At 39.1% G+C, this 25,723-nt stretch overlaps 1 protein-coding gene across 1 annotated transcript in view; it reads right to left on the reverse strand.

Annotated features, from left to right (window-relative positions):
• Window positions 1–4,049: 4,049 nt before the first annotated feature.
• VSIG1 (V-set and immunoglobulin domain containing 1) overlaps window positions 4,050–25,723 on the reverse strand; it is a 34,994-nt gene continuing 13,320 nt past the window's right edge. Inside the window, exons 3-7 of the mRNA XM_051968351.1 lie at window positions 20,913–21,111; window positions 11,644–11,799; window positions 9,141–9,260; window positions 7,826–7,958; window positions 4,050–4,658 (exon numbers count right to left, since the gene is read on the reverse strand). Coding sequence (XP_051824311.1) covers window positions 4,517–4,658; window positions 7,826–7,958; window positions 9,141–9,260; window positions 11,644–11,799; window positions 20,913–21,111 — 750 coding nt within the window. The 3' untranslated portion in view covers window positions 4,050–4,516. The remainder of the gene's footprint in view (window positions 4,659–7,825; window positions 7,959–9,140; window positions 9,261–11,643; window positions 11,800–20,912; window positions 21,112–25,723) is intronic.

The following is a 25,723-nucleotide window of genomic DNA, read 5'->3' on the forward strand; positions in this document are numbered from 1 at the left end:
AGCCATCCTGATCTCAGATCAAGCAAAAGTAAAAATTGATCTAATCAAAAGACATAAGGAAGGAAATCATATCTTACTAAAGGGTAGCATAGATAATGAAGCAATATCAAAAGTAAATGTATTTGCACCAAGTGGTGTAGCATCTAAATTCCTAAAGGAGAAGTTAAGAGAGTTGCAAGAAGAAATAGACAGTAAAACTATAATAGTGGGAGCTCTCAACCTTGCTCTCTCAGAACTTGATAAATCAAACCACAAAACAAATAAGAAAAAAGTTAAAGAGGTAAATAGATTACTAGAAAAACTAGATATGACAGGTCTTTGGAGAAAATTGAATGGAGACAGAAAGGAGTACACTTTCTTCTCAGCAGTTCATGGAATCCATACAAAAACTGACCACATATTAGGAAATAAAGACCTCAAAATCAAATGCAGAAAGGCAAAAATAGTAAATGCATTTTTTCAGATCATGATGCAATAAAAGTTACATCCAATAAAGGGCCAGGGGAAAATAGATCAAAAAGAAATTGGAAACTAAATAATCTCATCCTAAAGAATGAATGGGTAAAACAGAAATCATAGATACAATTAATAATTTCACCTAAAAGAATGACAATAATGAAACGATATACCAAAATGTGTGGGATGCAGCCAAAATGGTAATAAGGGGAAATTTTATATCTCTAGATGCTTACTTGCATAAAATAGAGAAAAAGAAGATTGATAAATTGGGCTTGCAACTAAAAAAGCTAGAAAAAGAACAAATTTTAAAAAACCAATCAAATACCAAACTTGAAATTCTAAAAATAAAAGCGATTAATAAAATTGAAACTAATTGAACTGATAAATGAAACTAAGAGTTGGTTTATGAAAAAACCAACAAAATAGATAAACCTTTAGTTAATTTGATTATAAAAATGAAAGAGGAAAATCAAATTGTTAGTCTCAAAAATGAAAAGGGAGAACTATCCACCAATGAAGAGAAAACTAGAGCAATTCATACATCACAAACAAAATCCAACAGCAAGAGATACAATGAGAAATTCCATTTAAAATAACTGTTGATAATATAAAATATTTGGGAATTTATCTTCCAAGGGAAAGTCAGGAACTATATAAGCAAAACTACAAAACACTTTGTGTTAGAATTCTTACAAGCTGTTAAGTCATTAGAATTGATAGAGACAATAATTATCTAATTTAGTATGATTGATCTGATCTTACAAGGAGATGTTGTGGGCCAGAACTTGAAACAAGGTACTAAGTGGAATTGATAGAAACAATGCTTGTGTTCACACCTTTAGAGAGCTCATATAAGCAAGAAGCTCTTAGGACCAAAGAGCACTCTGGAAGATACAGAAGCCCACAAGCCCACTCTCGGAGGCGAAGTCAAATTCATTCCATCTTCGACCTTTGTGCTGGCTGGAGGCTGAAGAAAACAGAGGCAAAGGACAAGCTGCAAGAGCCCTTGGAACCAAGCAGAGAGATAGGCCTCTAAGAAAGCTAACCAGGCCCAAGGAAAGAGATAAGAAATAAACGTTTGGATTTTATCAGCTGGCTGTATTTGGAGTGATTATTACTCTGAACTGAAACTAATGCTGCCTCCAGGAAACCTCCCCAAGAAACTTGCTCCCAGAGAGAACCATTGTATTTTAAAGAAAAGAATACCACAACTTTCCACCCAAATAAAGTCAGATCTAAGCAACTGGAAAAATATCAAGTGCTTGTGGATAAGTCGAGAGAATATAATAAAGATGACAATACTCCCTAAACTAATCTATATATTTAGTGCTATACCAATCAAACTCCCAAGAAACTATTTTACTGAACCAGAAAAAATAACAAAATTCATCTGGAAGAACAAAAGGTTAAGAATTTCCAAGAAATTAATGAAGAGAAAAGCTGTACCAGATCTAAAACTATATTATAAAGCAGCGGTCACCAAAACCATTTGGCACTGGCTAAGAAATAGAGAAGCTGATCAGTAGACTAGGTTAGGTTCACAGAACAAAATAACCAATGACTATAACAATTTAGTATTTGACAAACCAAAGGCTCCAGCTTTGGGGATAAGAATTCACTATTTGACAAAAACTGCTGGGAAAATTGGAAACTATTATGGCAGAAACAAGGCATTGACCCACACTTAACACCATACACAAAGATAAGATTGAAATGGGTTCATGATCTGGACATAAAGAATGATGTAATGAACAAATTAGAAGAACACAGGATAGTTTACCTTTCAGATTTGTGGAGGAGGAAGGAATTTGTGACCAAAGACGAACTAGAGGTCATTATTGATTATAAAATAATTTTGATTATATTAAGTTAAAAAGATTTTGTACAAATAAAATCAATGCAGACAAGATTAGAAGGGAAGCAATAAATTGGGGGAAAAATTACATCCAAGGGATCTGATAAAGGCCTCATTTCTAAAATATATAGAGAATTGAGTGAAACTTATTATAGTTCAAGCCATTCTCCAATTGACAAATGGTCAAAGGATATGAACAGACAATTTTCAGATGAAGAAATTGAAACTATTTCTAGCCACATGAAAAGGTGCTCCAAATGCAAATTAAGACAACTCTGAGATACCACTACACACCTCTCAGATTGGCTAGGATGACAGGGAAAGATAATGATGAATGTTGGAGGGGATGTGGGAAAACTAGGACATTGATACGTTGTTAGTGGAACTGTGAATGGATCCCACCTTTCTGGAGAGCAATTTGGAACTATGCTCAAAAAGTTATCAAACTGTGCATACCCTTGATCCAACAGTGTTACTACTGGGCTTATATCCCAAAGAGATCTTAAAGGAGGAAAGGGACCCACATGTGCAAAAATGTTTGTGGAAGCCCATTTTGTAGTGGTAAGAAACTGGAAAGTGAGTGGATGCCCATCAATTGGAGAATGGCTGAATAAATAATGGTATATGAATGCTATGGAATATTATTGTTCTATAAGAAATGACCAGCAGGATGAAGAGAGAGAGGCTTGGAGAGACCTATGTGAACTGATGCTAAGTGAAATGAATAGAACCAGGAGATCATTATACCCGGTGACAACAAGACTATATGATGATCAATTCTGATGAACGTGGCTCTCTGCAAAAATGAGATGACTCAAACTAGTTCCACTTGTGCAGTGATGAAGAGAGCCATCTACACCCAGAGAGAGAACCATGGGAACAGAGAGTGGAACACAACATAGCATTTTCACTCTTTCTGCTGTTATTTGCTTGCAGTTTTTCTCAGTTTTTCTTTTTCTAATCCTTCTTGATTTGGTTTTTCTTGTGCAACAAGATAACTGTATAAATATGTATGCATATATTGAATGTAACATGTATTTCAATATTTTTAACATGTATTGGACTACCTGCCAGCTAGGGGAGGGGATAGGTGGAAGAAGGGGAAAATTTGGAACAAAAGGTCATGCAGGGGGTCAATGGTAGAAAAATTACCCATGCATGTGCTTTGTAAATAAAAAGCTTTAATAATTTAAAAAAATGTAATACTTGCCTCACAGGCTATAGTTTGCCAACCCTTGTTCTAGGGAACTCCCAGTGAAGAAACTTCCTCCACCAATGTAGATGTGCTTTTGCTCTGTCACTGACAGTTTTCGAGACTTGCTTGGGATACTCAGAAGTGAGCAAACTGGCTAAAGCCAGTATGTGTTGAGATGTGTCAGTATTTAACCCAAGTTTTTCTGACTTCCTGATGAATCAGAACATTCTGTTCACTTTGAGACACTACCCAGATCTGTTTGGAGAGTTTAGACAGTAGAGGAGCCAGTATGAGCTTTAGAAATCCTTAATGCTTTCCCCCTAGTTCTGTAAGAGATCTGTCCTAAATTAGTTATCTTTAGAAGAAATACTCATTCTGATCGGCTATTGATGATAAAGCTGTAAACTCTTCTTAGTTGTCAATAACATCAAGAGTATGGTGGCAGAATTGAGCCTTACCAATGCTATTTCATCCTAGTTTCACGTAGAATATAAGAGAGAAATGAAATTATTCAGTCCAAGTCACAAATGCCACCAAATATTGTTTTTTAAACTAGAAATCATCAATCATTTATTGTGGACATCATAATGTGACAGAGTTTATCAGAGCCCTTAAAAACCATTTGGTCCACTCCCACCCCTCATGTTACAGATGGGGAAACTGAGGCTTAAAGAAGAGAAGGGATTTTCTCAGTCACACATGGAGATAATGGAAGAAACTTAATCTCCGGACTCCCAGGTCCAAGGATCTCTCCATCCACCAAATTGCTTGTACACATTTTAGAAATATAGTTAAGCAAAATAACACACTGCCAACATATTGTGCAGGAGCCCTTGTATTTCTTGGGTAGCTAAAATGAGCCTCTTGCCTGAGATTCAGAGTAGGAAATATGTGGATGTCTAGGCTATAATCACAGGCAGGCTTTGTTATGGGGGGTTTCCATGGCAACTCAGCTCCAAACACTACCGGTGGGTTGGCTGTAGTGCAGCTGTGTCTTTAGTCACAGCCTATTTCTCCTCTCCTTCAGCCTCTTCATGGTTGGGGGCCAATAATTCAGGCTCTTTGGTTGATGGAGGCACTTCTGGGGAGGTAGTTTCCTGGGCTGGCACTGACTCATACTCCGAACTTTGAATTGTCTTCGTTATAGGCCTATAGAAGAGGACACAGGAAAGAGCATTAATGAGATCAAGATTAAAGGAGTGAGGGATGTGGAAACTGAGGCACATTTTCTATGCTGAGAAATAGTCAAGCCCCACAACTGAATAAGCAAAGTGAGAAAGACATCACATCTAAAGATAGAAGGAAACTAGAATAAGCATTTATTAAGTGTTGGTTATATAGTAGGCACTGTGCTAGGTACAAGGGATATCTGAGAAGAAAAGGCTGGGAGAGGAAGAATTCAAGGGCAATCTTCAATTCAAATTAAGAAGCATCCTTTCTCTATAGCTAGGATCCTAGCTCTATAGCTAAAAGAAGCCATCCAGCCCAACTCTCTCATTTTTGCAGAGTTGGAAACTGAGGATAAGGATCTTTCATTTCAAGTGACTTGCCAAAAATCACACTGTTTGAACCTCGGTCCTTTGACTCCAGAGCCAGGGCTCTTTCCACTGTACTACACAGCACAAGGTGGCCAGGATATCTATCCAGTATAAAGTAGATTCAGTAACTCTAATAACTTCAAGATATGGACAGAGAATGCCATTGATTATTTGACCAGTATGAGCGGTCACCTGGTTCTTGCTTTAAGACTCTACTTTACCACATAGCCAATCCTACTAAATGTTGCTGGTTTAGAATATGACATGATATTTTTAATGTATTTTTTATTTTTCCAGTTACACGGAAAACATTTTTACATTGTTTTTAGAACTTTGAGTTCCAGATTCTCTCCCTTCCTTCCTCCTTACCCTCCCCCCCATTAAGAAGGCACATGTGAAATTATGCAAAACATTTCTATAAAAGTCATGTGAAAGAAAACATAGATCTGCCCCCCCAAAAAAAAAAATCCTTAAGAAAAATAAAGTTGAAAAGACAGTATACTTCAATCTGTATTCAGATACAATCAGTTCTTTCTCTGAGTATGGAGGGCATTTTTCATCCTTCACAATAGTCTTGGATCATTGTATTGCTGAGAAGAGCAAACTATATGCTATGATAGTAACAAAAACTATCCCTTGTATCTTACGCTAAAAATGGCCACATTACAGAACAATGCATTTGATGTGTAGTTAAGAAATATGCATGTGTGCAGCTAGGTGGTGCAATGGATAGAGCACCAAGCCCTGAAGTCAGGAGGACCTGAGTTCAAATCTGCCCTCATACACTTAACACTTTCTAGCTGTGTGACCCCAGGTACCTCATTTAATCCCAATTGCCTCAAAAAAAAATCTATGTCAAAAAGGTCGAGAATATCAAAGTAAATGGCAAAAAGTATTACTTGCTATTTGTGGCCTTTTGCGGGATGATCCTCACATCTGGAATTCCCCCCCTCCCAATCTCTGGACTCCAGAATCTCTGGCTTCCTTGAAGATTCAACACAAATGCCACCTTCCCAGAGAGTCTATCCTGCTCTTATCATCTCCTAATGTCTTCCTCTCCAAAGCTACCTTCCCTCTATGCTGTCTTTATCTTATACGCTCTGGTTTCTATATTATCTCCTTCATTAAAATAAAAATTCCACAAGGACAGGGGCTGTTTTCACTTTTTCTTTGATTCCCCAGCACTTAACACATGCCTGACGCTTATCAAAGCTTTTTGATTGAATTTGTTCATTTCCAATTATATCGTAAAGCAGTAATCATTAAAACTATTTAGGCTGTTTTAAAAATAGGCTAGATAAGCAAAGCCCAGAAGCAATAAAACATAGAACCTAGTGCTAGATAAACTAACTAGCATCAATTACTAGGGGAAGGGTTTTTTCCTTTGAGAAGAACTGCTGGGAAATCTTAGTGCTTAGAACAGTACCTGGCACACAGTAAACATTAATAAATGTTTATTAAATTGAATCCAATTGAACCAGAAAATAGTTTGGCAGAAACTCAGTTTGGACCATCATCTTACACAAAATACCAAAATAAGCTCCAACTAGATAAACAACCTTAACATAAAAGGTCACATAATGAAAAGAAAATTCGAGGGAAATGGAAGGAGGAATATTTTTTAACGATGGCTTATTTTTAATGAAACAGGAGATAGAAATGGGCATAACAGACAAAACAAATATGTAATTACATAAAACTAAAAGGCTTTTGGATAAAGAAAATCAACGCTACCAGAGTCGGAAGAGAAACTATAGATTGTAGAAAAAGCATTGCATCAAATATTTCTGATATATGATATTCAAGATACTTAGAAATTAACACAAAAAATAAGACCAAGAGTTATTCCCCCCTCCAAATAAATGATAAGATATAAGCAGGTTTCAAAAGAAGAAACACAAACTGTCAATATGTGGAAAATTGTCCCAAATTACCAAAAATGAAAAATTAAAATTAAAACAGTTCTAAGGTTTTACCTCACACCTATCGAGTTAGCGAGTTTGGTCAAGGTAGAATAAATAGTCAGTGTTGGAGAGGCTATGGGAAGACTGACACACAGTAGTTGCTTAATAAAATGCTTGTTGATTTAACACACTGTTGAGAGAGCGGTGAGCTGGTTTGATCCTTCTGGAAAACAGTTTGAAATTATGTGAGAAAAGTCACCAAACTGTTTATATCCTTTGGCCAGTTGATGTTACGATTAGAAGCTTACTCTTTAAAAAACCAAAGGTGGAAGAAAATGCTGCATTTCGTGACAAAATATTTCTAGAATTTCTGTGGCAGGATAAAAAATGGGGAGGGGGGAGAGTAAGTTCCCATCGGTCATGGATTTGCTGGCAAATTGCAGTATATGAACCTAATGGGATGTGCTGAATGAAATGTCAAATGGGAAGAATTCAGAGACATATATATGAATCAAAACAGAGGGAAGTTAGCAGAGCCAAGAAAACAGCGTCTACAAGGGCCACAAAACATAAGGCCAAAGCACACAGTATGTTAGAGAACTCAGTGCAATTCAACACAATTTTGACTCTGATGAGGGAGTCCACCTCCCAGCCCAAGGTAAAGCAGTGATGAAATACAGGTGTGAAATCAGGCGTGTGTTATCAAACACTAGCAACATGTCAAAAGACTCGTTTAGCAGTAGGACCCTGTTTTACAAAGACTGGTGGGGCAAGTTATTGGGAAATAACAATGATGTAACAAAAATAAAGATCAAAGTCATTTTCAAGACCAGAAGTAACTATCAGAGTCAGATAACAACAGAAAGATTCTCACTGCATCTCCTTTGTAATCTCTTTTCTTTTCTTGGACTTGGACTTGGTCATGAAAAACCAAACAATCAAGCAGATGATGATTGCTGCCAGGATTGCTCCGATCAGTGCCCCGGTGATGATGCCCGCTTCTGAATCTAGGAGGGAAAAAAGTCTTCTTGTCAATAGTGTGGCTCACATCCTGAGTCTTCAAACGAAGGAGGGATCATCAGCATTGGGAGTCCTGGAGGGACTTGTGAACTCTAAAGATTCCTGAATACCAAACAGAAAAGAGAATCTCCCTCTTCTGCTGCTTTGTCCTGGGTCCCTACATGATGAACCTGGTTCCTCCAGCACTCGTGATGGGTACAGGATCATTTGGTTCTTTAGTATCATCTGGAGCTTCTCAATTTAGGGTATACTCTGAGGTCATCTAAGGTAAGGATCTCGCTCTTGCTTTTCTTACTGTTCCCACAAGGATTCTATATCTGGGGATAATGAGGAAAGAGCCCCGAAGATAGATCATAGAATCCTAACTCTAGAGCTGGAAGGGACCTCAGAGGCTGAGGCCAGCTGATCCAAATCTTTTATTTTTATAGAGAGGGAAACTGAGGCCCAGAGGGGTCACACAGGCATTAGGTGACAGAGACAGGATTTGAATCCAAGTCCTCTGATTCCAAATTCAGGTGTCTTTCCACCATTCCATATTACCTCTCCCCTTTCTAGACTGCCTCAGTTTCCTCCTCTGTATAAAAGGGTTGGGCCAGAGAGATGGCCTTTGAGGGCCCTTCTTTTCCAGCCTGGCATTAGGAAGTATAAAGCTAGAGTTAGCCAAAAAGGGTATTTGGAGAGATCTGGGTGGCTTCACTCAGGTAGTTGCCATCTCCTAAAATGCTGAGAGAAACCAAAAGAGAAACCAAGTCAAAGATGATGCAGGGGATTTTTGCTTTATGTACCTGGGCCTAACGATGAGTGGAGAGGCAGCAAGGCCCAGTGGATTGCAGGGACATCGTAGGGTTGTTGGGAAAATAGCCTCTAATTCATACTGGATACCCAAGCCTGGGCCAGCCACTGAGCTCTCAGGGCCCCAGGTGACTCTCAAGGACTTTAAATTGCATTTGAATTGCAGATTTATGGCAGGGTCTCTACTCAGTCCTCTACCTCTGGAGCTCTCACTGATGAAATCAAAGGTCTGAATCCTGGACACGAAGGAAGGAGGGAAATAAAGCAAGAGAACCCCATTTGGGGTTCTGTAAGAATCCATTTGGTTGAGATAATCCTAGGCCTGTCACACATTAAAGGGCAAAAGCAAGATCTGGCTTATTATACTATCAACTCACGTCCAGTGGTGAGATCAAGCTCGCAGGAGCTGTTCCCGAGATTGTTGCTAGCGACACACCGGTAGTGGCCTTTTTCAAAGTTGGTCAGATTGCTGATAACCAAGAGCCCGGTCGTTGGATCTGTCAAAAACAGGAAAGGTACTTTTGAAATTACAAATCTGGGGCAACTGGGAGGTACAGTGAATAGAGCACTGGCTCAGGTCCTCCTGAACTAAAATTTGGCCTCAGACACTTAACACTGCCGAGCTATGTGACCCTGGGCAAGTCACTTAAAATGCCTCACCAAAAAAACCTACATATATGAGCAAATAGCAATGCATCAATATGATTCAATCCCACAGGCTTTTATTATGTGCCTACTGAATGCCAAGCAAAGACAAGAAATAGTCTCTACTCTTCACAAGTTTATAGTCAATTGGTTGTGGCTGGAGATGCCTTATTTATGGACTTATTTTTATTTAAGATGGACTTTATTTATGAATGTGGGATGAGTTGTGATAAGGCTCTCCCTATCACCCCATGTCCTGTTCATCCCTGAAGCCCTAGCTCCAATGCCACTTCTTCTAGGCCACTGAGACTCAACTCCACAAGCATTTATTAAGTGCCTACTGTGTGCCAGGCACAGTGCCAGGTGTTAGAAATACAAAGACTAAACCAAAACTGTCCCTGACCTCAAGACCTTATCTTCTGGGAGGAAAAAATACATACTCAAGAGAATCCATACAAAATAGATGGTGTCCCCAAAGTCTTAGCGAAACTTAAAACTGGGTCAGTTGCACCAAATGGATTTGTAAGCAACCTCCAAATGGCCGCCCTATTCCTCTTTGGGATCTCTTGCTTTATTTATTTGTTTAAAGGAAATAAAGTTTAAGTCAATTAAAGCTTCAAATTGCACCAAGACTTTTGGGACCCCCTAAATATAAAGTAAATGCAAAGCAATTGGGGTAGGAGGAGAGCATTAACAACTAGGGCTATCTGGAAAGGTCACCTGTAGGAGACGGCACTTGAACTGAGCCTTAAAGGAAACAGGGAGTATCAAAATGTACAGTTGAGGAGGTAGGAAATGGCCTGCTATGTAAAGGAAATAAGAAGTAGACCAGCTTGGCTATAACATTGAGTATGAAAAGAAGAATAAGTGTATAAAGATAGGTTGGAGCCAGATTGGGAAGGGCTATAAAAGCCAATGAGGGTTTTACATTTTAGGGAACTATTGAGACTTCTTGAACAGAGTAGTAAAATGATTAGACCCATCCTTTAGGAATAGCAAAGGTGGGGAGGAGGGGGAGGATGGATTGGTGCTAAGCACTAGTAATAGAAATTCAAAAGCTAAGAAGTCCCTACTTAAAGGGAGGACAACACGTAGGAGAGTGGTGGCCGAGGAAACTTTCCTTTATCATGTTTCAGAGACCGTCAATGGAACCACTAGAAAATAGATTGATATCCAGTCCAGGAACATTGGCAGAGTTGATTTGCTCATGGTTCCAGAATTGTAGAGTGGTGGGGCTGGAGAGGGGGAGGGTATGGGCATTTGTCGGGATTGGTCCTTGGCAAGTCCGGGTGGCTGGATGGTGAGAGACCTGGTGCCCAAACCCCCGTGGCTTTAGAAGGCTGAAGCATCATTAATATGTTCACTATCCCTTGTCACTAAAAATAAAGAGATCTCAAGTCCCAGCTTAAATGCTGAAAGCTTCCCTTGGAACTCTTTGTTAGCGTGTCTTTTATGGCACTTTCCCATTCTGCCTCATAATTGGAGCAATCTCTTTGGCTATCACGTCATGGGTTTCTGGGAGAACTTGTCCAGTTTAAGTATAGCACGGGAGAGGGAAAGTAAGCCCAAGGTTGATCTTCAAATTCATTCTAACAGGGTTTCAGTAGCTATTGCTAGGGGTTAAAATTTATACCAGGGCATTTGCTATAGAGTTAGGCTTTGTGGTTAATTCTTCAGAGTTTAGGGCTTGGGCGAGAGCTAAATTGTGATTAAGTCTATGCATTACAGTGAGCCAGGCTTATGATTTTAATTTATGCTCATATTCAAGTTAGTACTAGAGCTTAAGTGACTATTAGAACTAGTGTTATAGTTAAAGGGTAAAACAGTCCCCACAGTGGGCTAGATATTTGGGATAGCATTGGAGTTATAGCTTTAGCCTTTGTTAGAATTATTTCATTGGAGTTCCAGAGTCTAATAATACTCATTGTCCCGGAGACCATAACTTGGTCTCCCGGATTGGGAATGTCCCAAGTCCAGATGTGCCTTTCAGTGATACTATAACTGGACCGGGACCTAGCCTCAAAGCATCCTACCCCCAAACTGCACTAGAAACAAGTGGACCTCCAGGGATGGGGTAGAGGTGGGGGAAGAGGAGGCAGGCCACATTAGACTAGTTGTCAACATCCTCCAAACAGCAGGAGACTGAGTTCCAATGAGATGTTACTCAAGACTGGAGAGTGATCACATTGAGTTCTATTGAGCACCTATTAAGTTCTAGGTTCAGACAATACTCACTGTAGTGCTCTTTCACAGGTTTGATGGTATCTTCCTCCAGTTTAAACCACTGGTACACAGGCGATGGCATCCCTTCGCTAGAGTAGCAGGAAAGGGAGATGGTATGCTCTGCTTCCGGGGTCCCTCGGATGCTACAATGAGGCGTTGAAGGTTTCACTGGAAGACAATAATAAAGAGAAAGCTTTCCAGGAAGGAGACTTTGGGACAATTGTCCTCTGTTAGCCATTCCCCAAAGTGTACTTCATTGATGCTTCCAAAACATCCCTTCGCTATTTCTGTAAGGGCCCACCCATAGGATGCTTCAGTTAAGAAAGGTCTTTCTTGAGGTTCAGGTGCTATCTCTCTATTCAAGCTCACAGATTTATAACCAAGAACTTCTACATTATACATCATTAATGAAATAGGTAAAATTAAGGAAATAGAACACTTCAGGGAAAATTATTTCAAAGAAAATCAGAATCATGGGATTTGATGGCCAGCACTGAATGAACAAAAAAGCACATATTAAGTGCTTGCTGTGTACTTGACGCCAAGCTAATCATTGAGTCAATCATGCTAGTAAACATTATCTCAACTGGTTTGAGATCCAGGTTGTGTCAGCCTGTCAGAGGGCTCTAAGGTAGATAGAATCAATACCCATACAGCAGGATTTGCGGGGTACCAGAAGATGCCTCCATTTCAAAAGCTCGCTCTCTCCTAGGCCTACCATGATTCCTGACTCGTCCTTACTAGAGATTCATTCTCTGACTCTTAGAATGTCAGAGAACGAGGGAAATATAAAACACCAAAGGTCACAGAAGGGCATCTGGGACCCCGCACATCTGAGATAAATGAGGCCCTGAGATGAGAGGCATTTGAACATAGTTCACTGTTAGATCCTATTGTTATTGTAATTCAGTCATTTCTGACTCTTCGTGACTCTTCATTTGGGGTTTTCTTGGCAAAGATACTCGAACAGCTCACCATTTCCTTCTCCAGCACATTTTACAGATGAGAAAATTGAGACAAATAGGGTGAAATGACTTGCCCAGGTTCACATGGCTAGTCAGATTTGAGCTCAGGAAGATTCCAGGCCTTGTGCTTTATCCACTGAGCCATTTAGCTGCCTACAGATAAGCCCAGAGTCTCTGGGAATCCTCTATTAAAAAACAAAATCCTTACCCCTGCTTCAAGAGGAGGATTTGGGATCTTGAATTTATTCTGTGACTTTGACTGTGAAGTGAACTCCCAGTGAGGAAATACTATCTACCAAAACAAATTAGCACTTCTTATGCAAGGCTTTGGAGCAGAGGTTTTTAACTCATGACCTGAGAATGTCTTGTATTTCAATATCATTGTTTTCCCTGTGCATTTTATCTTTTTATATTATTTATGTATACCTATTTTTATTTATATTTATATATAAAATATATGATTATATATAACCTATTTATTTTATCTTATGCATTTAAAAATCTTTTCTGAGAAGAGGTCCATAGGCACCAGACTGCCAAGGGATGTATGGCATAGAAAGGCTAAAAACTCTTAGAGAGCTACTTTGTGTTGGAATCAGGTTTTGAACCCAGGTCTTTGTGACTGGAAGAGACTTCCTGTCCATCACTAGTGGTGTGAAGCTTAAATCACAGATCCCTGAAGGCTGCAAATTTACTTAGAAAAATACAAATCAACATTATCTATGTTGTATTGTATTTTTATTTATTTTGTTAATCATTTACCAATGAGATTTGAATCTGGATGGGCTCCATTAGAGTTCAAGTTTGAAATCTCTGTGTCACATCATGTTGCCTCATTCTGAGAGGCTCACAGGTCAAAAATTATTCCCATTTCCTTTTATGTATTGGCTTCTCCATTATAATATAAGTTTCTTGAGGGTAGAAATCGCTTTCTTTTTGCTTATATTTGTATTCCCAGAGTTTAGCAGAGTGTCTGTTACATAGTAAGACAGGTGGGTGGTACTGCAATAGATAGAGCACTGGGTTCAAATCTAGCCTCAGACACTTACTAGCCATGAGACCTTGGGCAAGTCATTTCACCTTATTTGCCTCAGTTCCCTCATCTGTCAAATGAGTTGGAGAAGGAAATGGGGTCATGACGTATTATACGTGGCTGAAAAACAACTGAACAACTGGCATATAGTAAGCCCTTAAATGCTTGTTTTCTGACCGACTATAAGGCTTTAACAATTGCAAAACATCTTCCACAATAAAACCTCACATGTCAGATCCTATCAATATTATCACCCCATCTTCCAAATGAAATTCTGAGAGTTGAAGTCACTTGATGTGAGGTGAGATTTGAACTCACGTCCCCTGCTCCAAAGTGACTATATGATCTATTAAACTACATTTGCCTTTCCTATACCCTGATCAGCAGGACCACCAGTAGTGGCTGCCAACTCTCCCTTCCCTTCTCCCCAGGCTCCCTCTTGTGTTCTAGATAGAGGTTGAGCCAAGCCTCAGGATAATTTGTAAGATCTGGTACTAATATGGTGGATGTGTGTGGGTTGGAGTCCAGAGGGAGCGAGAAGAATTGGAAAGACCAGTGGAAAAGACTAAGGGTGGGTTTTCCCAGCCTCCAAATAAAACAGTAGAAGGGGTGACCTGAGCCAGAGAAGGAATGAATAGAAGCAAGTTACCCCAAAGAGGTTAAAAGTGAAATGAGAAAAGACTTTTAGCTGAGAGGGAAAAGTCAGAAAGTCTCGACAACAATGCAGGATGATAGCCTGGACTGAACTAGAAATGATTAACCCAAAGACATGGTAGCCCAGGTCTTTCTATCTTCTTACAAATAATAAACTTGTTACATTTACATATGTTCTTTGTTGTTATTGTTCAGTTATGTCTGATTCTTTGTGACCTCACTTGGGGTTTTCTTTCTAGCAATTAGTAATTAGCAATTACTACTTTCTAGCAATTAATAATTTCCTTTTCCAGTTTATTTGACAGATAAGGAAACTGAGGCAAACAGGGTGAAGTAACTTGCCCAGGGTCAGTTCAGTGTCTGAAGCTAGATTTGAATTCTAAGTCCGGCACTCTATCCACTGTGCCACCAGACTACAAATTTCTAACTTAACTTTTGCAGTAGAGCTAAGGATGCCTTGATGGAAGCTATAAAGTATCAGGTTCTGTTATTCCCAGAATGGGAAGGGAAGGAGATGAGCATTTATTATGTGCTAGACACTGTGCTAAGTGCTTTCAAAGATTCTTGGTGAGGAGAGACACAAACCACAAAATTCAAAAAATATCATTCATTATTAATAAACCTTTTAAGATTAAATCCAGCCAGATCCATGCCATTTTCAAGCTTCAGTTTCTGAGAGATGGATTCCACCAGTACTGTAAATATCTAATTTTGCTCTTGAGGGCAAGAATATCAAATTGTGCCCTCCCCTTACCTGATGGCATGGTGTGAGGCAGAAAAAAATAGTGTCTCATCAGCCTCTCCCTTGAAACAGCTCTAGTTTACCCAGAGCAGGAGGTACCTTGAACCCTAAGGGAAAAGGAAGATAGCTACAAAGGAAAGTCAAGGGACATTAAAAATTCTGCTTGTGTGACCATGATCAAGTCACTTTGCCTTTCTTGTTCTCAGTTTCTTAATCTTCTAATTCTAGAGTCTTTTGATTTTAAAGAGAATATGGACCCAAGTCCATGGATGACTTTGAACTAGAACCCCCATCTCATGAATCTCAGACCAAGGATCTTTCTATCTGGAGGATTTTTCAGTCTTCTCTGGGTGGGCCAATGCAATGGTGAAGGTTTCATCAAGGTTCCTCAGATGCTCTCTTTCTGCCTCTTTCTTGATGATCTCATTAGTTCCCATGGGTTCAATGATCATGTCTGTGCAGATGATTCCATTCCTAATCTCCTTCCAGTTCTCCTGGTATGCAGCACCAACTACTTGCTGTACATCTCCACCCGGGGGTCCCATTGGCATCTCTGCTTTAATATGTCCTGAACAGGACTCACTTTTCCCAAATCTTTATCTTGCTCTTCCTCCACACTTGGCTGTTCATATTGAAGGCACTATCATTCTTCCAGTCACATAGGTGCGTAAGCTCAGGGTCACCCATAACTTTTCTTTCTCTTAGCAGAGTGCTTGGTACGTAGTAAACACAATATATATACATATTCCCATTCTGCTCCCTTCTGTCAGTCCTTACACACAATCACTTGCCAAGCCATCTCTAGCCTCAGTATGGTCATTACCCTGACTTAGAGTCTCATCAACTTGCTTCTGATCTATTGCAGTAGGGCAGATCCTACTTAGATCCTAATTAGACAGCAAGTCAGTCACCAAGTGCTTGTTAAGCCATTAGCTGCTATGCTTGATTCCATCTGCTTTCCCAGGATACGCTGATCACCTGAAATCTCATCATTACAGGTTTCGATATTGTATACTTTCTCAACTCACTCTCAGTTGTGTCTCCCCTTTGATTGGAGGGCCAAAGGATAGAGCATTAATTTCCACTCCCCGCCTTCCTATCTAGAGGGCTCACATACAACCTTTCTGGTTGATGGCCATGTCTAGTCATCCTGATTTATATCTTGCCACTGTACCCAGGTGAATCTAGAGGATAATGTGACTTTGGTGACTTTGCACGGCCCTCCCTCACTTAAACATAATTTATTGGATTTCATAAAATGAAATGATTCATTGGCTCATTCATAAAATGAGGTTGCAACAATTATGGGAAATAAGCGCTATTATTATCCTTATTTTACAGATGAAGAAACTGAGACAGACAGAAGTGAAGTGACTTGCCCACAAAGAGTCAGACATGACTGAATGACTGAACAATAAAAACTATCATCATTATTAACCAGGAGAAATGGGTATAAACTGCAAGAAGGCCACTGGAAAAACTTCCTCACAATAACAGTCATCCAAAAGTGTAGAAATGGAGGTGGTGGGTGCCCCCTAATTGAAGGTCTTCAAGCAAAGGCTAGGGAGCACTTGCTGAAGTAGGTTGTAGAGGATGTGTTTTTGTGTATGAATTGGGCTAGAAAGACTTCAGAGGTCCCTGCCAACTCTGAGATTCTGTGACTCTCAATAGAGTGAGGAGGGAAGTACTTAAGAGAGAGAAAGACTTTGGACTTAACACACTACTTATGATAAAAGACTAGGGCACCATCCTGAGAGGATATGGCAGGGCAGTGGAGAACTTCCTTGCGGGACAGTCAATTTATGGGAGAGCAAGGCCCACAATCTGGTAGCAGCTGAACTGAAGAGATTATGCTTGCCAAGGAGGTGCTAAGCACAGGTTGTTTTTTAATATTCTTTTTTAATTTAAAATTTTAATGATTTAATATTTTGTTTTCCTTTCAGTTCCATGTAGAAATAATTTTAACATTCTTTAAAAAAAAATTTGAGTTCCAATTTTTTTTCCCTCCTTTCCTCTCCGGACTCCTTCATTAAGAAGACAAGCAATTTGATATAGATTATACATGTGCAGTCAGGAAAAACATATTTCAAAGTTAGTCATGTTGTGAAGAAAACACAAACAAAAAAAAATTCCCAAGAAAAATAAAATAAAGAGTATTCTTCAATTTGTATTCAGACTCCATCAGTTCTTTCTTTGGTGATACATAGCATTTTTCATCATAAGTCCTTTGGAATTGTCTAGAATCATTGGTTTGCTGAGAATAGCTAAGTTGTCCACAGTTGATCATTGTACAATCTTGCTGTTACTGTGTACAGTGTTCTCCTGATTCTGTTCATTTCACTTTGCATCAGTTCATGTAAGTCTCTCCAGGTTTTACCGAGAACATACTGCTTGTCTTTTCTTATAGCATAACAGTATTCCATCACAATCATATACAACAATTTGTTCGGCCTTCATTCAATTAATGGACATCCCTCAATTTCCACCATTAAAAGAGCTGCTATAATTATTTTTGTACACATGGGTCCTTTTCCTTTTTCTTTTTTTTTTTAATCTCTTTGGGATACAGACCTAGAAGTAATATTGCTTTGTCAAAGGGTACGAATGGTTGTATAGCTTTTTGTACATAGTTCCAAACTCTTCTCCAGAATGATTGAATCCATATGCAGTTTCACCAACAGCAAGTCTCAGTTTTCAACATTATGTCTCAATTTTCCCACATCCCCTCCAATATTTGTTATTTTCTTTCTCTGTCTTATTAGTCAATTTGATAAGTATGGGATAGTATCTCAGAGTTATTTTAACCTGCATTTCTTTTTAATCAATAATGATTTAGAGAATTTTTTTCATATGATTATAGATAACTTTGATTATTTTGTCTGAAAACTCCCTGTCCTTTGGCCATTTATCAATTGAGAAATAGCTCTTTTTTATAAAGTTGATTCAGTTTTCTATATATTTAAGAAATTAGGTCTTTGTGAGAGAAACTTCCTATAAAGATTTTTCGCAGTTATGATTATTGCGTATTTCCCTCCATTCTATCCCCCCCATTTATCCTACTCTATTTCTTTTTTCACCCTGTCAATCTTCAAAAGTATGTTGCTTCTTTTACTCACCCCAATCCACTTTCTCTTCTGTCAACTCCCTTTCTCTTATCCTTTTCCCCTCCTACTTTCCTGTAGGATAGGATAGATTTCTACACCCAATTGAGTATATATGTTATTATTTCTTTGAATCAATTTCAGTGCAAGTAAGGTTCCCTCATTCCCTCCACCTCACCTGTCTCCCTCTTCACTGTAAAAGTTCTTTCATGTCTTTTTTACATGAGATAATTTATCCCATTCTACCACTCTCTTTCCTCTTCTCCCAGTGCATTCCTCTTTCTCATTCTTTAATTTTTTAGATTACCAACAATCACAACTCACACTTCTGCTTTCTCTCTGTGTATGCTCCTTATAACTGCCCAAGTAATGGGAAAGTTTTTACTAATATCATGTTCCCAAATAGCAATGTAACCAGTTTAACCTTATTGAAATCCTTACGATTTCTCTTTCCCATTTCCCTTTTTATGCTTCTGTTGAATCTTGTATTTGAAAGTCAAAATTTCTATTCAGCTCTGGTTTTTTTCATCAAGAATACTTGGAAGTCTTCTACTTCACTGAATATCCATTTTTTGCCTCTGAAAGATCATACTCAATTTTACTGGGTAGGTGATTCTTGGTTGTAACCGTAGCTTTCTTTGTCCTCTAGAATATCATATTCCAATTCCTTTGATCCTTTAATGTAGAAACTGCTAAATGGTGTGTTATCCTGAGTGTGGTTCCAAAATGTTTGAATTGCTTCTTTTTGACCCCTTGCAATATTTTCTCCCTGACCAGGCAGCTCTGGAATTTGGCTATAATATTCCTGAGAATTTTCAGTATGGGATTTTTTTAGGAGGTGATTGGTAGATTCTTTCAATTTATTTTTTACTCTCTGGTCCTACATTATTAGGGCAGTTTTCCATGATAATTTCTTGAAAGATGAGGTCTGGGATATTTTTTTATTATGGCTTTCAGATAGTCCAATAATTTTAAAATTATCTCTCCTGGATCTATTTTCCAAGTCAGTTGTTTTTCCAATGAGATATTTCACATTTACTTCTATTTTTTCATTCTTTTGATTTTGTTTATTGTTTCTTGATATCTCATTAAGTCATTAACTTCCACTAGCTCAATTCTAATTTTTAAGGAGTTATTTTCTTCATTGGCATTTTGTTCCTCTTTTTCCATTTGGTTAATTCTGTTTTTCAAAGCATTCTTCTCCTCATTGGATTTTTGTACCTCTTTTTAACATTTGGCCTATTCTGTTTTTTAAGATGCTATTTTCTTCAGGTGTGTGTGTGTGTGTGTGTGTGTGTGTGTGTGTGTGTGTGTGTGCCTCCTTTACCAAGCTGTTGACTCGGTTTTCATGATTTTCTTGTATATTCTTATTTCTCTTCCCAACTTTTCCTCTATTTAAAAATCCTTTTTGAGTTCTTCCATGGCCTAAGACCAATTCATATTTTATTTTGAAGCTTTGGATATAATGGTTTTGATTTTGTTGTCTTCTAAGTGTGTGTTTTGATCTTCCTTGTCACCACAGTAACTTTTTATTGTCAGAATTTTTTCTGTTGTTTGCTCATTTTCTTTTTCTTTCTTTCTTTCTTTTTTTTATGTTTGCTCATTTTTATCCTATTTCTTGACTTTTAACTCCATGCTAATGTGGGACTCTGCTTCCAATGTGGAGACATACATGCCCAAGCTTCAGGATTTTTGTGTAGCTTTTTTCAGAGCTAGTTCTGGGAGCCTGTAAGCTTTTAGTTCTTCCAAGGTGTTATGATCTAGAGACAGATATATTTACTACTCTCCTGGTCTGTGTTCTGGTCTGTGTATGACCACAAGAACTTTTTTTTCTGCCTTGGAACTGTGACCAGTATCCCTGTTTCCCTGTGGCCACAGGCTCTGGTGTATTAGTGCTCTTCTTTGCCTTGGAATTGCCACCCAGAGCTGTGCCCTGGATCCAAGTAGGCACAATGCAATGGAGTCCTGCCTCCAGTGTCAGCAAAGGGACCCCTGTAATCTCCTTCTGACCAGTTGGCCAATCCCCTTACTATCTATGGGATAAGAGCTCTAGGAGCAACTGTTGCTGCTACTGATTTACTCACCCCAAAGCTTGCTTCTGTTTTGGTGGGTCCTGCTCTGAGCTGGAGCAGCCTAAGCTGGATTGTGTTTCACTCTTATCTCGGCATGACAGACCTTTCCCGCTAACTTTCTAAATTGTCTTGTGCTGGAAAATTATTTTATCCCATTCTTTGGTGGGTTTTACTGCTGCAGAATTTGTTTTGAGGTATTATTTAAAGATATTTTGAGGGAAATTTAGGAGAGCTCATGAGAGTCTCTGCCTTTTATCTGCCATCTTGGCTCACTAGGTTCACTTTTGACTCTATCAAAGATCACATGGTATATTCGAGGTCTCTTGTCTTCTAGGACAGGGTACTTCCCCAAAGCCAACTTATATTATGAACTCCTTGAAACCATTTCCTTTTTATCTTTATATATCTTGATTGTGACATCATTGTCTCCCTCAATTAAATCCAAACTTTGTGAGGGCAGGGATTGATATTGCCCTACTTTGTATCCTTAGTACTTAATACAGAGCCTGGTACACAGTAGGTGCCTAACATGCTTGTTGAGTTGACTCCCTGGGGGCTATGTTGGTAGTGTTTCCTTATGTCACAGAGGAGAAAATAGGTAGAAGGAAACATTTGTTAGTATTCAAGTTTATAGCCCTTAGCTACATACTCCTCCCTCACAATGTCCCTCCAACCCAAAATTGCACCAAAAATAAAGAGAAAATCTTGTGATACCTAACACGTTGACCACAATAAATCCTTGGTTAGTTCCATAAAAGTCAGATGGGTTGATGACATCGCAGATATAAACGCCACTGTCTGAAGGTTGCATGTTGGAGATAGTGATGGAGGCATTTCCTGGGGTTGAGGCCCCTGTAATCCGGTCCTTATATTTTCCAATGTCAGATGGTTGTCCATTCACAGAATAATATATCTGAGACAACAGAGAAATAACAGACATGTGCATAAAAAGAAACTTTGGGTATTCTAAATCACAATATATCAACTGGGGGATCCACACGTATTAGAACATACATTTCTGCATTACTGTTAGCGTAATAAGACTGGACTGGGCCAGAGCATGCACAGATATTCTCTGTGTGGTTCCAGTTCAAATTGCCATGGATTGAACCTACTTTCAGCCATTATGATTCAAGGGTTTGTAATGGGAGATGACTGAGAGTTCCTACATTAGCTTCTGATGACTCAGGGGCTGGTGAACCAGATCAGAGTGTATATAAAAAAGGGAAATGTGTCCCTTGGTCACATTAATCCCTAGCACACCTACATAGTAAGTGCTTAATAAATATTCATTTGACTAACTGATAGCTCCTTCTTTTCTTTCCCCTTGAGGTGACAGGACTAATTTGAACTGCTTTTGAGAGCTGAGAGAAGGGCAGTTACCCTGTCTCCTACCTGACCCATGTGGCTTTACATATGTGGTTCTCTCTGTCTCTTTGTATTTGTTCCTTCCTGATCCTAGGAAAATAAGTATTCAGAGATGGAAGTGTCCAGGCAACCTTATGAATCTGGGAAATCCAGAGGTTCCATTGGAAAGTCCATTGATAGTTGGAGCCAAATGGTAGTGGTAGCTGCAGTGCCTACAGGGCCGCTGCCCTTCTCCTCTCCTGCCCTTTTTCTCTGGGGCAGCTCAAAGTAATCGAGAAAGAGAAAATTACTAAAATGCAAATATTCCTTTTACAAATCTATTGAGTTCTGGTCCAGAATTCCCTGAGTCATCAGATTTTCCAACTTCAGTAGTCATTTAGAGCACTCTGGGTCATCTACCATTGCAAACTCTAAAGTCAACAAGGTCAAAAGTAGGCTCACCTCCAAGCTCTATGTGGTCACATGGACTACAGCCAAGCAGGGAATACATGTGTATGTTCCAAACACTGACCCCAGAGGCTAGTCCACTCTCACTACAGCTTCTGTTTAAAGCTTTCTAATGAGAGTAGGCATCTTTCCTCCTGGGCATCCCATTCTACTTTTGGACAGATCAAATTATTAGGAACTTTTCCTTCCCTTGTTTGTCATTTTCTCCCATTGCTCCTAATTCTAACCCCTGGAATCAAGGAGAACAAAGCAAATCCCTCTTTCACAAGAGGTCCCTTTACATACTTGAGCACAGCCATTGTAGTCCTCAAATTTTCTCTTTTCCAGATAACACATAGCAGGCACTGTATAAATTTGAGTCATTGTTAACTCATATTGAGTTTGTGGATCATTTCTTTAAGACAGCCTGCTCTCTAGCTATCCCTCTCACACCTTATACACGTGAAACTTATTTTTAAGCCTAAGGGCAAAACAATTTACCTTAATAATAACAACAATGCATATTTGTGCTTTTTAAGGTTTACAAAGTGCCCTATATTTTATTTCTTTGACCCTCACAACAACATTATTATTATTATTATTATTATTATTATTCCCATTTTACCAGAGGAAGCTGAGGCAGCCAAAGGTTAAGTGATTTGACTAGGGTCAAACGACTATGTAAGCATCTGAGGCTAAATTTGAAATCAGGTCTTCTTGACTCCAGATCAAATATCCTATCCATGTATCATCTAGTTGCTTCTTGAGATCCAATCCCAAAGTTTAGCACAAGATCTCTTTTGGTCCTGACTTTATCATTTACTATTTTGACATTAAGTACCCATTCTTCTCCCTCCCCACATACTCTTTTGTTTAAGCTTCCTTGAAAACACATGGAAATTCTGATAAAGTTGTAAATCTTGATAGAGCAAAAATCCCATTCACTTTGTAATGAGCATCTTAAATGTGAAAGGCAACCTCGAAATCTTTGTCTTCCAAAACACCCCAGCAGAGGGCACCAGTCTAAGAATGCTAGGAACTTTGCATACTGCACAGACAGCATCTATAGAAAAAAGCTCATTTTCCACTTAGATACAGATGGGTGCTCTTTCTAGTCCCCAAGCCATGAGAAAAAGCACTGATGTGCTCCCCCTTGACCGACACCTAGCACATGGTAGTCTCTCAACAAAGATAGACATATTGAAAGCTTCCTATGGCCCAAATCTGGGAGGTTTGTGCAATTGACAGATTGTACTATAAAATGGTAATTAACAAAATATCTTGTATTAGAATTAAAAAAAAACAGGAAAATATATCAGTGGAACAGGATGAGAATGAAAGGGAAACAATATTGTTTGTTAAATCCAAAATTACAAAACAGTGGGAAAGGCATTATACAATAAAGCCTGCTACAGAGAACAATAAATTCCAAGTGGTTCAATGATATAAATATATTTTTAAACACTCCATAAGAACATAAAGTTCAATTGTGGAGAGAAAGAAAATTCTTCTTTATTAAACAAATGGAAAAGATTTCAAGGAGACAAACTAAATGGATTTGAATATAAAAATGAAAGGATTTTGACAACAACAAATTAATGTCCCCAACATAAAAAGGAAAGAAATAGACTAGAAGCAAATCTCCAAAGTCATTGTTTCTGATAGAAATCCAGCATCCAAACCGTGTAAAGAATGTACAGAAATATTTCAGTAATGACCCTTCCTCATTTCTAAACAAAAGACATGAACAAGAAGTTTGTGAAGAAAAACAATTTGTCAACGACCCCCAAAACTCAATAATAATCAGAGAAATGAAAAATAAAAACAGGTTTGAGATAAGGTTAGTAAAATCAGGAAAAAAAATCAATAAGCTGTGATGGTGGCCGGACTGTGGGGAAACAAACACACTGTTACATTTTTGGTGGACCTGTTTAGTTGGGTAATCTTTTTGGAAAGCATTCTGGCATGAAACAAGAGCTGTTCGATTGTTTGCACACTTTGACCCCGCTATTAGGACAATATATTCTACCGTAGTGTCACAGCTACCATATTAGGTTTCCTAGAATCCTTTTATTCAGAACCACTGTTCACCAGCTCTTGTTTGCTTCTAAATCTCCAGCTGTGCAGACTTTAGCAGATGGTATTGTAATAAGGGAAAAGGACATTTACTTAGAATAAAAGGCAAGGGTAATGAAGCAGGGGGCATTCCTGGCAGTCACTCTCCTCCCCAAATGGTTGCCTCCCACAAATCTCCAGAGAAAGATAATCAACTCCTAGTTAAAAGCTCAATCTCCTCAGCCCAGGGGGAGGGGGCACATCCGTTTCAACTCCCTCTCTCTGGTCCCTTAAAAAGGTTATTGTCTTGTTAATGGCTCCTTCCTTTTGGTCTGGGCCCTGCTGGATAGTGGGTGCTATTCACACAACTCCTATCCATCCCTCCATCTCCCCAGGGACTTCTCCTGCAGTTTTTCCCCCAACTCTCATTTCTTGTCAGCAGTGTTAGATGGCCATTCACAAAACTGGTTTGGGGAGTCCCTGCCCTCTCACTCTTGGCACTGCAGGATCAGAAATGTTGAAGCCTCAGCTGCTTGGATCGTGCTGCTGAGAAAGTACAGCCAAGACCTTGTTACTTCCACTCTCGAGAGAGAGGAGGAGTTGGAGGAGGAAACGCCTCCGGGAAGTAGAGGCAAGCTTGAGAGCCAGGCCAAGGAAAGCCTCCTGCTTCCATTTTCCTCTCCTTCCCTCGAATTTCTTGCCAACTCTCATCTCTGGCCCCAGCTCCCAGGCTTCCCAGCTGCAGTTTCCTCTCAAGATTTCCAGCCTGCTTCCATTCAGAACCTCTGGGCACTGGAGAGCCCATTCCCCAACCACCTGCCAGGGATCTGGAGAGGCCCCTTACACTGCGGATGTTATTGGCAAGAAAAAAAGGCCCATCTGTGCGCAAATATTCCCAGTGGCTTTGTCCTTAAAGCAAAAAACAAAATGGAAACAGTCCTTCGGTCCAAAGACTGAATAAGTCAAGAGTATGTGAACATACTGGAATATTGTTGCATTACAAGAAACGCCCCGCAAGATGCTTACAAAGCAATGGGGCAAATTCAGTTGAAACGCTTCGCAGAGAAGAAAGTAGATCATTCCTTCCCCCAAACCAATCTGCGTACTGCCCGGACGCCTATGAAGTAACAGATCAGCAAAATCCGATGGAGTCCAGAGGAAGACAAAGACACCAAAAAATGCAACGTAGGTGATGGTTATTATTTTGTAAAAGTGAACATAAATGCTCCTTTTGGAATAAGTTCAAATCCTTTGGCGCACACTTTGATGGCTTCCCTTTTGCTTGTTCAAATGTTTGATGTGTTGATGGTTACCAAATTTATATTATACAGTTACATGGTTTCCTTTAATATTTTCTTGATAATTTTGGTCTTTATTTTAAAAGGCACTCAAATGTATTCATTTTGTATATGAATCCTGGACATATTTAACTGTGTGCATAGAATCCAGTCTTGGATACTAACTGTGTGACATATCACTTACCTAACTCTTTCTGCTTCAGTTTCCTCATCTGTGAAATGGACATAATAATGGCACTTACTTCCCAGAGTTGTTGTAAGGATAAAATGAGGCAATATTTGTCAAATACTTCATAGGCCATAAATATTAGCCATTATTTATCATTGCCATCATCATGATGTTGTCTCTCCCATTAGGATGCAAGCTTCTTGTGGGAA

Source organism: Antechinus flavipes, chromosome X (assembly GCF_016432865.1).
Source record: "Antechinus flavipes isolate AdamAnt ecotype Samford, QLD, Australia chromosome X, AdamAnt_v2, whole genome shotgun sequence".
NCBI lineage: Eukaryota > Metazoa > Chordata > Mammalia > Dasyuromorphia > Dasyuridae > Antechinus > Antechinus flavipes.